Source organism: Felis catus, chromosome C2, assembly GCF_018350175.1.
Source record: "Felis catus isolate Fca126 chromosome C2, F.catus_Fca126_mat1.0, whole genome shotgun sequence".
Classification (NCBI taxonomy): Eukaryota; Metazoa; Chordata; class Mammalia; order Carnivora; family Felidae; genus Felis; species Felis catus.
In genome coordinates this window covers 71999847-72016226 of record NC_058376.1, presented here as the reverse complement: position 1 = coordinate 72016226, position 16380 = coordinate 71999847, and the positions used below count along the sequence as shown (strand labels likewise).

The 16380-nt window shown below is 38.5% G+C and overlaps 1 protein-coding gene across 2 annotated transcripts in view; it reads left to right on the top strand.

Annotated features, from left to right (window-relative positions):
- The window catches only part of RNF168 (ring finger protein 168), a 43582-nt gene that overhangs the window by 10535 nt on the left and 16667 nt on the right, over positions 1 to 16380 (top strand). For both annotated transcript variants that reach the window (XM_019839937.3, XM_003991771.6), the window contains 2 exons: positions 11636 to 11712; positions 14354 to 14533. In XM_019839937.3, coding sequence (XP_019695496.2) covers positions 11636 to 11712; positions 14354 to 14533 — 257 coding nt within the window. The remainder of the gene's footprint in view (positions 1 to 11635; positions 11713 to 14353; positions 14534 to 16380) is intronic.

Sequence of the window (16380 nt, the reverse complement as noted above, 5' to 3'; positions counted from 1 at the left end):
CTTGCACTGAGCCTAGGGATCAGACCAAGATGAAGTTTGGACCTTCAACACTTAGCCAGGCTTATAGTGAGCCTAGGGATCAGCCCAAGGTGAAAGTTAGGAGTCTTCTCACATGTCTTCCAAACATGTGTCTTGCCTTGGGTCTGCTGCACCCCCTCCAGAACCAGGGACCAGTGTCCCATTCTGGAAATGTGGGTTTCCTTCTTCAAGACTGCCACTGTACTGAGGAGGAGGTGGGGAGAGAGTAAAACTGCCACAAAACTTTCCTACTATTTTGAAGTTGCCTTTTTCTTGGTTCATCATTTTCTTGGCTGCTGTTAACCTTTGATTGTTTTCCAGAGTTCTGACAGTATTGACGCTGATAGTTTCTGCTTGTTTTTTAATGTTTTTGTGGAGGGATGAGAGCTTGGAACTGCCTGTTCTGCCGTTTTGTTGGCAGCACTCCATCAGCCTTAAGTGCTTTACCACTAAAACTGATGTTATTTTCAAGAATGCCCTTATGCTTGAAATTCTCCACATTCTCTTCTATATAAAGTCATTTTCTTTGAGGGAGATCTTTGGAGCTCTCGGTTCTTACGGCCTGCCTCTTTCCCTGGGCAAAAATCTGAGTCACTGCTCTAGAGCAGGAAGCAGAGACGATGGCTTACTTCTCTCTTTGTGAATAGGCTAGTAGGCAGACATAGTAGCCTCCAGTCTTCTTGGCTTGCCTGCCCTAGAACCTTTGCCCTATGAGTGAGTTGTGATGAGGGTGATGGGGCCCTAGTATTCTCTACCTGCTGTGCCTGGGGTCATGTCTCCCTTCTGGGAGTGGGAAGTGAATAGAGGAAGGTAGCCCACAGTCTCTCAGGTCCACTCACCTGGAATTCAGTCTCTGCAACAGTGAGCTGGAAAGGATAAATGCTGGCAGTTTGTTCCTCCTGGAGGGTTGCTGTGGCTCTTCACCAGGAGCTGGGGAGACTGGGAGCCCTGCCTTGGCACAGCCTCCCTCTTATATGGCTCAAGTGCCACAGATTCTCACTTTTCTTACTGAGATATAGTAAAAAATTTTTGGAAGTATTTCTTTGCTGTATGCTCGTAGGGCAATTTCAAGGCATTTTATATGACCAGTGATTTATACCTTTCTCCGATTGAAAAACAGGTCTGCAGATCTTTACTTTACTGTTCTGGAAGCTGATCCTTCTTTGTTTTTCATGTAAATTTTTTTGAAATGTGATGTATATACAAAAGTATATAAATCATAAATTTGCAGTTCAGTGAATTTTCAAAGTGAAAATGTGTATGTAACCAGCATTCCGGTCAAGACCTAGAACTTTCCCAAAACTCCTAAGTCCTCCTTGTGGCCCCCTTGCAGTCTCTGTTCGCTCACCATTCCTGTAACTACTATTGTGATGTGTAACACTGTAGATTGCTTTTACCTATTTCTGAACCTTTTAAAAAAATGGTATCTTGTGGGGTGCCTGGGTGGCTCAGTCAGTTAAGTGTCTGACTTTTGATCTCAGTTCAGGTCTTGATGTCAGGGTCCTAAGTTCAAGCCCCACGTTGGGCTCCGTGCTGGGCATGAAGCGTACTTTAAAAAAAAAAAAAAGAAATCTTGGGGTGCATGGGTGGCTCAGTCAGTTAAGCATCCGACTTTGGCTCAGGTCATGATCTCATGTTCGTGAGTTACAGCCCTGCATCGGGCTCTGTGCCGACAGCTCAGAGCCGGGAGCCTGCTTTGAATTCTGTGTCCCCCGCTCATCCTCTCTCAAAAATAAATAAATGTTAAAAAAATTTTTTTTTAAAAAAGGAATCCCCTTGTATCTTTAGCTCACCATTATATTGGTGAGATTGGTCCATGTGATTGGGGTTTCTTTATTTTCTTTGCTGTATGGTACTGTGTTGTGTGGATATTAAATAGTAAAAGCAATGAAAAGTTTTATGTCCATTGACATTAGGCATTTTAGGCTGTTATTAATAGTGCTACCGTGAGTATTTTTATACTTACATATTTTTTTAATATTTATTTTTGGGAGAGTGCAAAAGAATGGAATTCGGGGGCCACAGAGTATGAGTGAAAATAAATCCTTTCCGTGCTAGATGAGAATCCATCCTTTGATTAAATTTCTAGTTTTGTTTCCCCTAAACCTGAGGATAAGAATGTTAATGTTTACTAGGCAACGTTGCTTAATGAGAAAAATTATCCCCAATTGACAAATTGCTTCCCTGTTGGAGGGAATTATAAATACTGATTGGGATAGTGCTTTGTGCTCCTCTAACATAGTGACCATTGTAACTGAGCATGTTCCTTCTGGGGAGCCTGTACCTGTATTGTTCCCATAAGAAATGTTTGCTGCTGTGGAGAAAGGATATCTGGCTTCCTTGCTCTCATGTTGTTAGATTGATGCCAAATGTGGTCCTGTGGTCATTTTTGGAGTCTGAATGTTTAGGAAAGCCTAAGACTACCCCTTGGTGGGTGTTACAGGTAGGGTAAGCCTTAGGAGATATTGCCAGTTTTCCAAAGTGGCTTTTACCAATTTATACTCCTGCCAGTAGTGTATGAGAGTTGTAGTTGCACCACATTCTTGCCAACATTTGGTCTTTCTTGCTTTTATTTTTTCTCAAAGAAATTTTGGTAGTATACTTACTATTTTCAGCATTTTATTATGAAAGATTTTAAACATATAAAAAAGTTGAAAGCATTTTATAGTGAACTTTCATGTACCCGTAACCAGATATGAGAATATTTTACTGTGTCACAGCTCTTTGATCTATTCATGTCAGTCTTTTTTATTTTTTCATATCACTTTCTCTTAAATATGTAAGCATCCATATTTTGAAGATCAATGTTAGTTTGTAACTTTTCTGTTAATATTAATTTACATATAATATGCAAGTCTTTTTTTTTTTTTAATTCATTTATTTATTTTGAGAGAGAGAGAGAGAGCAGGGGAGGGGCAGAGAGAGAGAGAGGGAAAGAGAATCCCAAGCAGGCTCTGCACTGTCAGCACAGAGCCTGATGTAGGGCTTGAATTCATGAACCGTGAGATCATGACCTGAGCCGAAACCAAGAGTGGGATCCTTAACTGACTGAGCCACCCACGTGCCCTTGTAATGTGCAAATCTTAATCGTGCCTTCATTGAGTGTTCACATAGGTATAACCTTTTGTAACATGAACTCTTATAAAAATACAGAATATTACCATTACCCTTGAAAGTACTCTCATGTCCTTTCCAGTTAATCTTTCCCCTACCCTCAAGTCAACCAGTGGTTTTATTTTTCCCCACCATAGATGAGTTTTGTCTTTTCCAGAACTTCATATAAATGGAATTCTGTTAATGTACAAGAGTTGACATAACAAAGTACCACAAACTGGATGGCTTAACAGAAATTTATTTTCCCACAGTTCTGGAGGCTAAAAGGCCCAAAATCAAGATGTCAACAGGAACGTGTTCTCTTGAAGGTTCTAGAGGGGAATCTGTTACATGCCTTTCTTTTAGTTTCTGGTGGTATTCCTTGGCTTACTGCTGCACAACTCCAATCTCTGCCTCCATAGCCATATGGCATTCTCCTGCTGTGTCTGTCTTCACATTGCTGTCTCTTCTCTGTGTCCCTCTCCTTTATTAAGGGCCCACCCTACTCCAGTATGAACTCAATTATGTTTACAAGTATTTCCCAATAAGTTCCCATTCTGAGTACAGGGATTAGAATTTCAACGTATCTTTTTGGGGGATACAATTCAACCCACAGTAGTAATCATGCCGTGTATATTCTTTAGTGTAAGATTCTTTTACTTAGTATAATAATGTTTGAGATTCATCTTTGTTGTGGGTACTAGTAATTTATTTCTTTTTATTAAAAAAAAATTTTTTTTAATGTTTGCTTATTTTTGAGAGAGACAGAGACAGTGTGTGAGCGGGATTGGGGCAAAGAGAGAGGGAGACACAGAATCCAAAGCAGGCTCCAGGCTCTGAGCTGCCAGCACAGAGCCTGATGTGGGGCTCGAACTCACGAGCTATGAGATCACAACCTGAGCTAAAGTCAGACGTTTAACCAACTGAGCCACCCAGACACCCCAATTTCTTTTTATTTTTAAATATCATTCTACCATTTGACTGTATTATACTTTGTTGGCGGTTCTCCAGTTTATGGTGTCCCAGCTATTTCCAGGTTTTGGCGCTTATGAATAAAGTTGCTATTATTAAAAAAAAATTAAAAAGAAAAAAAAAAGGGGCGCCTGCTTGGCTCAGTCAGTTGAACGTCCGACATCGGCTCAGGTCATGATCTTGCGGTTCATGAGTTGGAGCCCCACGTCAGGCTCTGTGCTGATAGCTTGGAGCCTAGAACCTGCTTCGGATTCTGTGTCTGCCTCTCTCTCCGCCCACCCCTGCTTGTGCTGTGTCTCTGTCTTCCAAAAATGAATAAATATTTTTAAAAAATTAAAAAAAAAAGTTGCTGTGAAGATTCTTATAATAGTTTTTTTTTGTGTGTGTGGTCATATGTTTTCATTTTTTCTTGGGTAAATACTTAGGAGTAGAATTGCTTAGAGTAGGTATATGCTTAGTTATATAAAAAACTATCATTTTCCAGAATGGTTGTATTGTCTAATACCAGCAACAATGTTTGCAAATTCTGGTTTCTGCACATCTGTCTTAGTTTGGGCTGCTATAATGAAGTATATAGACGAGGTGGCTTAAACAGAAATTTATTTTTTTTACAGTTCTGGAAGCTAGGAAGTTTAAGATCAAGTTACTGTCTGAGTTAGTTCTTTGTGGGAGCCCGCTTCCTGGTTATGGCTTTACCTGGTGGAAAGCTAGCTAAGCTTATTAGCCTCCTGTAAGGGCACTAATCCTAGTCAGGAGGGGTCTACCCTTCTGACCTAATTACCTCCCAAAGTTTCTACCTCCAGATACTATCCAGTTAGATTAAAGTTTCAACATAGAATTTAGGTGACACGTTTAGTTCATTTACAACATGCTCATCAACATTTGGTGTTACCTATCTAACCGTACTGATAGATTTGTAGTCGTATCTCATTGTAGTTTTAATTAGCATTTTCCTGGTGACTAATGATGTTGAATCTTCATTGTTTATTGATGATTTATATATCTTCCATTATTAAGTGTCTGTCTGAATTTTTTGCCTTAGGTTTATCTTTGTATTATTAAGTTGTAGGAGTTCTTTATATATTTTGAATACCAGTACTTTGCAAGTTGTTTTGTGAATATTTTCTTACAGGCTGTGTCTTGCTTATTCATTTTCTTAATGGTGTCTTCTTGATGAGCTGAAAACATTTTTTAAAGATTTTATTTATCTATTTTTTAAGGTAAACTCTACACCTAATGTGGGGCTCCACTCACAGCCTTGAGATCAAGAGTTGCATACTCCACTGAATCAACCAGCTAGGTGCCCTGTTGAGCTAAAATTTTTAATTTTCATGAAGTCTAATTAATAAACTTTACCTTTTATGATTATTACTTTCTGTGTTCTGAAAAACTTTATCTTCTGTAGTAATATAAAAATATTTCTATGTTTTTTCTAAAAGCTTTATAGTTTTAGGGACACCTGGGTGGCTCAGTTGGTTAAGTGTCCAGCTTTGGCTCAGGTCATGATCTCACAGTTCATGGCTTCAAACCCTACATAGGACTCTGTGCTGACAGCTCAGAGCCTAGAGCCTACTTTGGATTCTGTATCTCCCTCTCTCTGCCCCTCCACCACTCCTGCTCTGTTTCTCTCTCTCTCTCAAAAATAAATAAACGTAAATAAATAAATAAATAAATAAGTAAGTAAGTAAATAAATAAAAGCTTTATAGTTTTAGCTTTTTTGTTTAGGTCTATGGACCATTCTAAATGTTGTGAATATTGTGTGAGATAGGGGTTGAGGTTAATTTTTTCCTGTGTGGATATCGCTTACTCCTGTCCCTTTGTTGAAAAGACTTTTCTTACAAGCCTGTTTGGTTGATTTGTTGATTTTAATGTTAAAATTACACTGTTGAGGGGCACCTGGGTGCTCAGTCGGTTAAGGGTCCAACTTCAGCACCAGGTCATGATCTCACGATTCGTGAGTTCAAGCCCTGGATTAGACTCTCTGCTCAGCGCAGAGCCTGCTTCGGATCCTGTGTCTCCCTCTCTCTCTGCCCCTCTCCCTCTCTCTCTTTCTCCCTCTTGCTTTCTCTCTCTCAAAAATAAATAAACGTTAAAAAAGTTTTAGAAAGACTTTATAAGAAAAAAATCTCACACTGTTGATTACTGTGGCTATATAGAAAGTCTTGAAGTCACGTAGTGATAATTCTCCAACTTTGTAATTATTTTTCATGTTTGGATATTCTAGGTCCTTTCTATTTTCATGTAGATTTTAATCAACTTGTCAATTTCTACCAAAAGCATAGTGGGAGTTGATTTGGGTTGTGTTGAATTTTTAGATCAGTTTGGGGAGAATTGACATCTTAACGTAGAGCCCTTGTACCCATGAAAATAGTCTCTTTCTCCATTTATTTGGGTCTTCTCTAATTTCTCTCAGTAATGTTTTATAGTTTTTCAGTGAGGACAGTTTACACATTGTTATATGTTGAATTGTGTCTCCTCAAAAGATATGTTGAAGTCCTGGCCCCTAATACTTCAGACCTTATTTGGAAATAGCGTCTATAGAGGTAGTCAAGTTAAGGTCGTTAGTGTGGGTCCTAAGCCATTATGACTGGTGTCCTCTCTAAAAGGGAAAATTTGCACACAGAGACAGACACACAGTAAACCCACAGTGAGAACACTGTGTGAAGACAGAGTTGGAATGACGCATCTGTAAGCCAGTGAACACTGGAGATTGCTGGTAAACCACTAGAAACTAGGAAGAGTCAAGGAACCCTACAGGCTTCAGAGGAAGATTGGCTGAGCAAATTTAATTAGGAGAAGAAAACTTTATTTCCATGAAGATGTAAGCAGAGTCAAATAGAGTGATGAAAAAATATTTGTATAAACAGCTTAATTAATTGTTTGTTAGGTTTATTATGATTTTTGGGTTTGGTCCAGTATTGGACATTCAGTTCTTTGATTAATGTGGATTTTTCTTTCAAAATAAAGAGTATGGGGATAAAATTCCTTTAATGAATCTTGGCTGCTCAGGAAGAACACTCACTGTAAGACAGCAATATTAAGTGCAGTGGGAACATTTGAGTGTGTCACAACAGAAATTTGAGTTAACCAAAATTGCATAGTGTTGATAAGTTATTTCCAACAGATGGCAAAAATTGACTGTCATAGTCTAGTTTTAGCCCATAAAACTGATTTTTTTCAAATTCATCATATACTTAGAAATAGCAAATAATTGCACCTGGACATTAGAAGCCTATTAGGACAATTTTAATTTGTTGTGTCTTTGGTTGAGAAAGTTACTGATCTCAGTTTAGATTTACCTTGTATACAAATAAGTAAACTTTAAAAGTCTCAGTAGTTCCCTGGTTTTTTTTTTTTTCCTCTTTTTGAGAGAGGGAGCATGCACAAGTTGGGGAGGAGCAGAGAGAGTTGACAGCAGACAGCCTGATGTGGGGCTCGAACCTGCGAACCGTGAGATCATGCATGACCTGAGCTGAAGTCAGACACCTAATTGACTGAGCCAGCCAGGCACCTCTGTTTTGTTTTCTTTTTTAAATTACAGTTCTCTCTGCTTACTATAGTTAAGCATCTTTTGTAAATTGTATGTTTCTTTGCCCATTAATGTAGTGTGTTTTTCTTAATCTGTAAAAGTTCTTGTTATATTCTGGACATTAAATCTCTATTGATTTATGTATTTGCAAATAACTTCTCCCAGTTTGTTGTTTGTTTTTAATTTTGTGATGTTTGTCATCATACAGAAGCATTTAAAAAAAATTAAACCAAGTAAATTTGAAGATCTAATTGACTTTATTAAATGATTCATGAATCAGGCAGCATCTCATCTAACCAACAGTGGAGAGCTCCACTGAGCTGCAGGAAAGGAAAGGCAGAGAAGAGGCATTAAACAAACAAACAAAAAAACCAGGGATGCCTGGGGGGCTCAGTCGGTTAAGCGTCTGAAATCTGCTTAGGTCATGATTTCACCGTCTATGAGTTCAAGCCCTGTATTGGGCTCTATGCTGACAGCTCAGAGCCTGGAGCCTGCTTCAGATTCTGTTCTCCCTCTCTCTCTCTGCCCCTCCCCTGCGCGTTCTCACGCATGTGCACTCTCTCTCTCTCAATAAAAAATAAACATTAGAAAAATTTTAAAGAACACCACAATTTATTAGCAAGGACTGCAGTGTTTAGGCAAAGTTGTCCTCCTAAGAAGGAAGGGGTCTCTCAGGATACTGCTTACAGGAAATTACAGTTTGGGAAGTTAAAGGTTACGTTTGAGGGGGTTGAAGCTGAAGTTAGGTTAGATACTAAATCTTGATTTACTGATGTGGGGCCTTTAGTGGCTCCTTTATGGCTCCTCTGTGTTTTTCTTTTTTCTTTTCTCTTCTTTTTTTGTGTTTATTCCAAAGCCATTTTACTATTATTTATTTATTTATTATTTTATTTTAGAGGAGAGAGAGAGCACACAAGCAGGGAAGAGGGGCAAGAGGGAGAGAGAGAGAGAGAGAGAGAGAGAGAGAGAGAGAGAGAGAGAATCTCAAGCAGGCTCCACACTCAGCGCAGAGCCCCACATGGGTCTTGATCCCACCACCCTGGGATTATGACTTGAGCCAAAGTGGAGTTGGACACTCTACCGACTGAGCCATCCAGGTGCTCCCTGAAAAGCCATTTTAAATCTTTAAGTAAAAATCCAATGTTGCCACACAAGATTAACAATGGGTGATTAGCCAAGATGGTCTTTATTCTACAAAATGACCACAAAGAGCATGCGACTCTCTAAGTGGAAGGAAACAAGCCATCATTCCGTGGTTTTCTTTTTAACAGAAGTTTTGCTTCTTCTTGTTATTGGGTTTTTTTTTTTTTTGTGGTAAAATACAGATAACAGAAAATTTACCGTTTTAATTATTTTTAAGCGTACAGTTCAGCAGCATTGAGTACAGTCACATTGGTGTGCAGCCATCACCACCATCCATCTCTAGAACTTTTTCATCTTCTCCAATTGAAACTGTACCCATTAAACAATAATTCCCCAATTCCCCCTTCCTCTAACCCCTGGCATCCACCATTCTATTTATGTCAGATTTGACTACTCCAGGTATCTTGTGTAAGTAACATTATAGTGGGTGTTTGTCCTATTGTGTCTGACTTATTTCACTTAGCATAGTATCTTCATGGTTCATCCTTGTTATAGCATGTATCAGAATTGGCTTCCATTTTATGACAATAATATTCCACTGTATGTATTTACCACATTTTATTTATCCATTTATCTGTTGATAAATGCTTGGATTACTTCCACTTTTGGCTGTTGTGAATAATGCTGCCGTGAACATTGGTGTACAAGTATCTGGGTTCCTGCTTTCAACTCTTTTGACTGTGTACCCAGAAAGGAATTCCTGGGTCCTATGGTAATTCTGTTTAATTCTTTTGAGCAACCACCATATTGCTTTCCATAGGGGCTGTACCATTTTACATTTCCACCAGCAGTGCACCAGGATTTCAGTTTCCCCATCTGCTTGTCAACACTTACTATTTTGTTTTATAATAGCCACCCTAATGGGTATGAAGTGGTATCTCTTTGTGGTTTTGATTTGCATTTCCCTAATGACTAGTGATATTGAGCATCTTTTAATGTGCTTGTTGGCCATTTGCATATTTTTTGGAAAAAAAAAATCTGTTGAAGTCCTTTGCCCATGTTTTTAACTGAGCTTGTTTTGTGTTGTTCAGTTGTTGGAGTTCTTTGTATATTCTCGATATTAATGCCTTATCAGATCTATGATTTGCAAATATTTTCCTCCATTCTATGGGTTGTCTTTTAATTTTCATAATATTCTGGCTATTTTTATTCTTTATTAAGTGAACTCCTTTAATGATAAAAGGAAACAGTTTTCCTTTTCCAGTTGTCTACAATTGTTTAATGTTCACCACACCACCGCACATGTGCGCTTATGTGTGCGCGCACACACACACACAATTTCTGAGAACTTTGTCATCCACAGGCCAAATTTGGCCCACATCTCTTTTTGTAAATGAAGTGTTTTTAGAACAGAGGCACTGTACTCATCTATGTCAGTGATTCCTTTTGCGCTTACAGTGGCAAGAGTTGAATTACTGCAACAAAGGCTGCATTGCCCACAAAGCATAAAATATTTATTATCTTGCCCTTTACAGAAAAAGTGTGCCCACCACCTAAGCTGTCACATCTGATATTACACTACCTCTCTACACATACCGTGTCCTCCTTTATTAGAAATGCTATAATTAAAGTGCTGTCCCTCCTGGCTTCTTGCGCTTTGTTTATAACCCCTACCAAGTTTTCAGGAGCCTTACACTTCTCTCTCCTGTATTTCCCACTGTATTGTCTCAGATGAATCCTCGTCAGCAGCTAAAATAAGAATTTAGTATACTTCTTTGCTACTGGTAATGGAGTTGCATTACTGTTTTTAGTTCCTCTGTTGCAGAATTTGCAAACAACTGGCCTGCAAGCCATGTAAAGGCTACAGACATGCTTTCTGTTACCCATTCAGTGCCAACATTTAAAATTTACAGATTTTACACTAACATATAGATTTCTGGATTGTCTTGAAAAAATCAGAAAATATAACAAAGACAGACCTAAGTTTCCTGGTGGCAGTAGTCAGCTGGAGTTGAGTAACAGCTGCCCCTGTAAATAAGCAGTTGTGTTCTCTTTTTCTGGATTCAACTCAAGATTATTTTTTCCTTCTTTGCATTTTAGTGTTTCTGTAGTCCTGTAGATTTGTTTGAAATGTCTGATGATTCTTGGTTTTGCTTTCATATTTAAAAATGAGGCCCTAGAATAAAACTCCTTGTGCATACATTGGCATTGGTGACTGGCAGATAATGTTTGAGGTTAAAACTGGCCATTATGCTTTGCTGTCCCTGAGTGCCAAATTTTAGAAGGCTTTTCTCTGGGTCATCACCTTTCATATTAGCTGCATTGGCTCTGTCCAGACAATTTAGTTTCTTTAAAAAATAACTTTTGTTTGTGATATGTACACTTAATATCTAGGAAGAAATGCCTACCAACCAAGTATTCTGATTTAACAGATTATAAACTTTGAATTTCCTGTCCTACACTCATTCATTCTGGTCTCTATTATGCGTTGTGGTTTTGAGCCTGAGCTGCCTTTCAGGTATATGGGGCAGGTGTCGCACTTCCAAGGGTTGCATTTTTCTTCATTCTTCTATATAAGTCACCTCTTTTATATCGGCCTCTCATTTTGTAGAAATTTATTAAAGTTTCCTTTTTACTGATGGACCCTTCCCCTAATCTCTTTGATGTTGTAGGATTACTTTTTAAAACTGCTTTCACTGTTATTTTAACAGATTCTAGAACAGGAGTTAAGTATATGTACTTATGTGCCATTTTGAACCAGAAAATCTATGGACTTTTCTTTTAAAATGGAATTCTGTAGAGAAGATACTGCTATAACTGTTAATAATTGTACATTTAATATCACATTTTCAGGTTAATATAGGTTTAGTGAAAGACCAAAGCTAGCCATAAAATTCTTTGTTGCCTATAATATTGTTTTCTTCCTTGATCTCTGACAGTTGATGACTATCAGCCAGTTCGCTTATTAAGTAAACCTGGGGAATTGAGAAGAGAATATGAAGAGGAGATAAGCAAGGTAGGTGCTAAATAGTTACCTTTTTTGTTTTTAAGTTTATTTATTTGAGAGAGAGGGAGGAGCAGAGAGAGAGAATATCCCACGCAGGCTCTAGGCTGAGCAGGCTCTAGGCTGTCAGCGTGGAGCCCAACATGTGGCTCGATCTTAACAAACCATGAGATCATGACCTGAGCCCAAACCAAGAGTCGGGCATTTAACCAACTGAGCCACCCAGGTGCCCTAAATGGTTATTCTTTTTTGGAAAAATTCTCTGCTGTGTTTTCAAGTTTAGATTTTACATACAGTTTTATGTGCCTATGTAAATAATATATATTGTAATAAAATTAATTTTAGTGTACTTTAAAAGCTTTATTTTTTACATGTTTAAAATAGGTAGAAAGTAGCTTTTATTTATATATAATTGGTACTCATGTGATAGTGATTTTTTTTTCATTTTCCCTTCCTTATCTTAAAAATATTTTTTTTTTAATATTTATTTTTGTGAAAGAGAGAGCACGTGCGCGTGAGCAGGAGGGGGCAGAGAAAGAGGGAGACACAGAATCTGAAGCAGGCTCCAGGCTCTGAGCTGTCAGCATAGAGCCTGACATGGGGCTTGAACCCATGAACTGCAAGATCCTGACCTGAACCGAAGTCAGATGCTTAACTGACTGAGCCACCCAGGTGCCCCTGAATGTGTAGAATATTAACATGCACCCAAACATAAAAATTACATAAAAGTTACTCTCAGAATAACTCCCTCCTGTATCTTATCCACCCTGTGTCCACCCACCTTGTAGATAACTAATTTTATCACTGGGTAGTTTATCCTTCCTTTGGTATCTTTTATGAGTAAACATATATATAACCGCTCATTTATTAAATATTGCATACTATATATTTTCTAATTACATATAGTACTGCAATACTGTGCATGTATATTTTAATATTATTAGAAGTATATCTTCAGGGCAAATTTCTTTTTTTTTTTTTTAATTTTTTTTTTAAACGTTTTTATTTATTTTTGGGACAGAGAGAGACAGAGCATGAACGGGGGAGGGGCAGAGAGAGAGGGAGACACAGAATCGGAAACAGGCTCCAGGCTCTGAGCCATCAGCCCAGAGCCCGACGCGGGGCTCGAACTCACAGAGGGCGAGATCGTGACCTGGCTGAAGTCGGACGCTCAACCGACTGCGCCACCCAGGCGCCCCTTCAGGGCAAATTTCTAGATATGAGATTGCCAGGTTAAAAGGTAAATGATATATAGATTTGTTAGATCTGTCAAATTCTCTTTGATTGGGGTACATTTTGTATTCCCAATGAGAGTACCTGTTTGGAAACACACTTGTCAACAGAGTACTGTCAGGCTTTCTTTGGCTCAGGTCATGATCTCACAGTTCATGAGTTTGAGACCCGCATTGGGCTCTGTGCTGAGAGCTCAGAGCCTGTAGCCTGCTTCAGATTCTGTGTCTCCCTTTCTCTTTCTGCCCCTCCCCCACTCTCGTGTGGGCTCTCTCCCTCTCAAAAATAAATAAACGTTAAAAATTTTGAAAGAAAAATAGAGTACTTCAGGCTTTTGAATTTTTGCTAATCTGATGTATGAGAATGGTATTGGCATAGTGTTTCTTTAAAAAAAAAGCTTTGTTGAGGTAGAATTTATCTATGGTAAATTTCAGTATAGGAACATTTACTTATTTTAGGTATGTAGCTCGATAACTTTGCTTAACCCAAGGTCACAAAAATTTCTTCTGGAATTTGTTTTAGTTCTTATGTTTTGATATATAATCAATTCCATTAGTTTTTGAGTATGACATGAGGTGGAGTTGAGATTCATTTTTTACTCATACAGATATTGTATATTCTACCCCCATGTATTGTAACGAGCATCTTTTCCCCAGTAAATTCTCTCTGAACCTTTTAGAATATCAAGTGACTCTAAGTGTGGGGTCAGTTTCCACCAGTGTCAGATTATGTCAGCTCTAGGCTTGAAGCCAGGAGGAGCAGTTTGTCTGATTATGTTCACTCTCCAGTTCCTTCGGTAATTGCTTATCATGCCCAGGTTTTTTGTTTTTTGTTTTTAATGTGTATTTATTTTTGAGAGAGGAAGGGAGACAAAGCACAAGTGGGGAAGGGCCAGAGAGAGAGGGGGGACACAGAATCCAAAGCAAGCTCCAGGCTCTGAGCTTTCAGCACAGAGCCTGATGCAGGGCTTAAACTCATGAACTGTGAGATCATGACCTGAGCTGAAGTTGACGCTTAACCAGCTGAGCCACCCAGGTGCCCCAGTATAATGTCCAGGTTTTAAAGTCGGTTTTTGTTGGAAGATATCTTCTACCAGTGTTTTGCTCTATCATTACTGGAAGCTGGAAGTCCTATTTCAGTGTAGATTTAATTGTTATTTCTCTTATTATGAGAAAGATTATCTTTTCATATAATTAAGGGACATTTTTATAATTTTTGGGGAGTGAAATGTCTGTTCTTGTCTTTTGCCATGCTCTGAGACTGGAGCTTGCTCAAGATTCTCTCCCTCTCTCTGCCCCTCTCCCCAGCTTGTACTCTCTCTCTCTAGAAAAGAAAAGAAAAAGAATTGCTGTTAAGAAAAGAGAAATATTGCAAGTATAATCAAAAGTTCAGAGAAGTGTTCTTTATTAATTATTTTTTTAAGGTGGAAGCAGAGCGACGGGCCAGTGAGGAAGAAGAAAACAAAGCCAGCGAAGCATACATACAGAGATTATTGGCAGAGGAAGAAGAGGAGGAAAAACAACAGGCAGAAAAGAGGCGAAGAGAGATGGAAGAACAACTGAAAAGTGATGAAGAACTAGCAAGAAAGCTAAGCATTAATATTGTAAGTTTTAGGAGAGTACTTTGAAGTACGTTCCTGTTGCTTTGCGTGGGTTTCAAAGATCTGAGGGAGTTTTTCTGACATTTGCTCTACTTAAAAGCAAAACACGTTTTTTTTTGTTCTTGTTTTTTTGCATGTTGTTATATATTTGCTCTGATTCAAGTATTCTTCCTGGTATGTTAGTAAATTCAGAATATATAGGAAAGCTTCCTCTCTCCCCTTCCACATCTATATTCCCATTCCTGTTCCATCAGTCTCTTTCCCCAGAGGTTAGCATTCTATTAACAGTTTATTATTTTTTCTTATTCACCTAAAAAGGATGTATCAAGCACACTGTTCTTTTTGTCTTTTTTCACTTGATATGTCTTAGAGATTTTATGTAACTACACAGTTGTTTTATTTTTAATTTTTTTAATGTTTATTTTTGAGAAAGAGACACACAGAGTGCAAGTGAGGGAGGGGCAAAGAGAGAAGGAAACAGAATCTGAAGCAGGCTCCAGGCTCTGAGCTGTCAGCACAGAGCCTGATGTGGGGCTCAAACTCATGAACTGTGAGATCATGACCTGAAATGAAGTCAGACACTTAACCAACTGACACTGGGGCACCCAGGCGCCCCAGTGTAACTACACAGTCTTATGTAATTTTTTTTTTTTTTTAAGAGTGGCAGAATATTCCATTCTATGGATGTAAATCACTTTTTGGGAGTGAAGCACATTAAAGCTTTAAATACTACAGTAGACATGAATTTTATTACCTTGCTGTAGTTAAATTATTGCCTTAGGAAAAATGAATAGAAGAAAAGATGATAAAACCATACTGTAAGACCTGAGGGTACAGTGAGATCTAGTGATTTGAAAGAAGGTGGCAGAATTCATTTGGGGTTCTTTTAAAATACAAATTCCCATACCGTTTCTAAATCTACTGAATCAGAATCTCTGGGGATAGGATTTAGGGAGTACCATTCCCAGAGGTATCTAGGGAAGTCGGATGTGCCTTTGGGTTTCAGAGCCTCTAAAAACAATCCCTCTGCTTTCAAACAACAAATATCCTAAAATATAATTACCAAAAAGAAGTATATCCAGAACTGCGATTTTTTTTTTGAGAGGCCCACTGTTCATAATAATGTACCCAAGTTTATTTTATTTTTTAAAATGTTTATTAATTTTTGAGAGAGAGCGTGAGTGGAGGAGGGGCAGAGGGTGGGGGACAGAGGATCTGAAGCAGGCTCTGCTGTGACAGCAGAAAGCCTAATGCGGGCCTCAAACTCAGCCGAAGTCAGATACTTCCTGGGCTGAGCCACCCAGGTGCCCTATTAGTGTATCCAAGTTTTAGATTATATACTCTTTTTAATATATTTTTTCTTTTAAAATTATAGTAGAATAGTTTTAAAAATGTACATAATTAGGAAATTAAATAAAAGACATTGACCAGGAGAATAACAAATGAGATCAGTAAGAAAATACATCAAAGAGATGTCTTTTAAGAATCTTGTCTTTTAAGAATCTTGTTCTGATCCCTCTTGTTTTTAACAGGGATTGTAAGAGTGGAACTGTTGATATTTTAGAAGAATTCTTGGGGTGCCTGAGTGGCTCTGTCGGTTAAGAATCTGACTTTGGGGGCACCTGGGTGGCTTATTCTGTTAAGCGTCCGACTTCGGCTCAGGTCATGATCTCACGGTTTGTGAGTTCGAGCCCCGCGTTGGGCTCTGTGCTGGCAGCTCAGAGCCTGCTTCAGATTCTGTGTCTCCGTCTCTCTCTGCCCCTCCCCCACTTGTGCTCTGTCTCTCTCTCTCTCTCTCTCTCTCTATCAAAAAAATAAATAAAATGTAAAAAAAAAAAAAAAAAGAATCT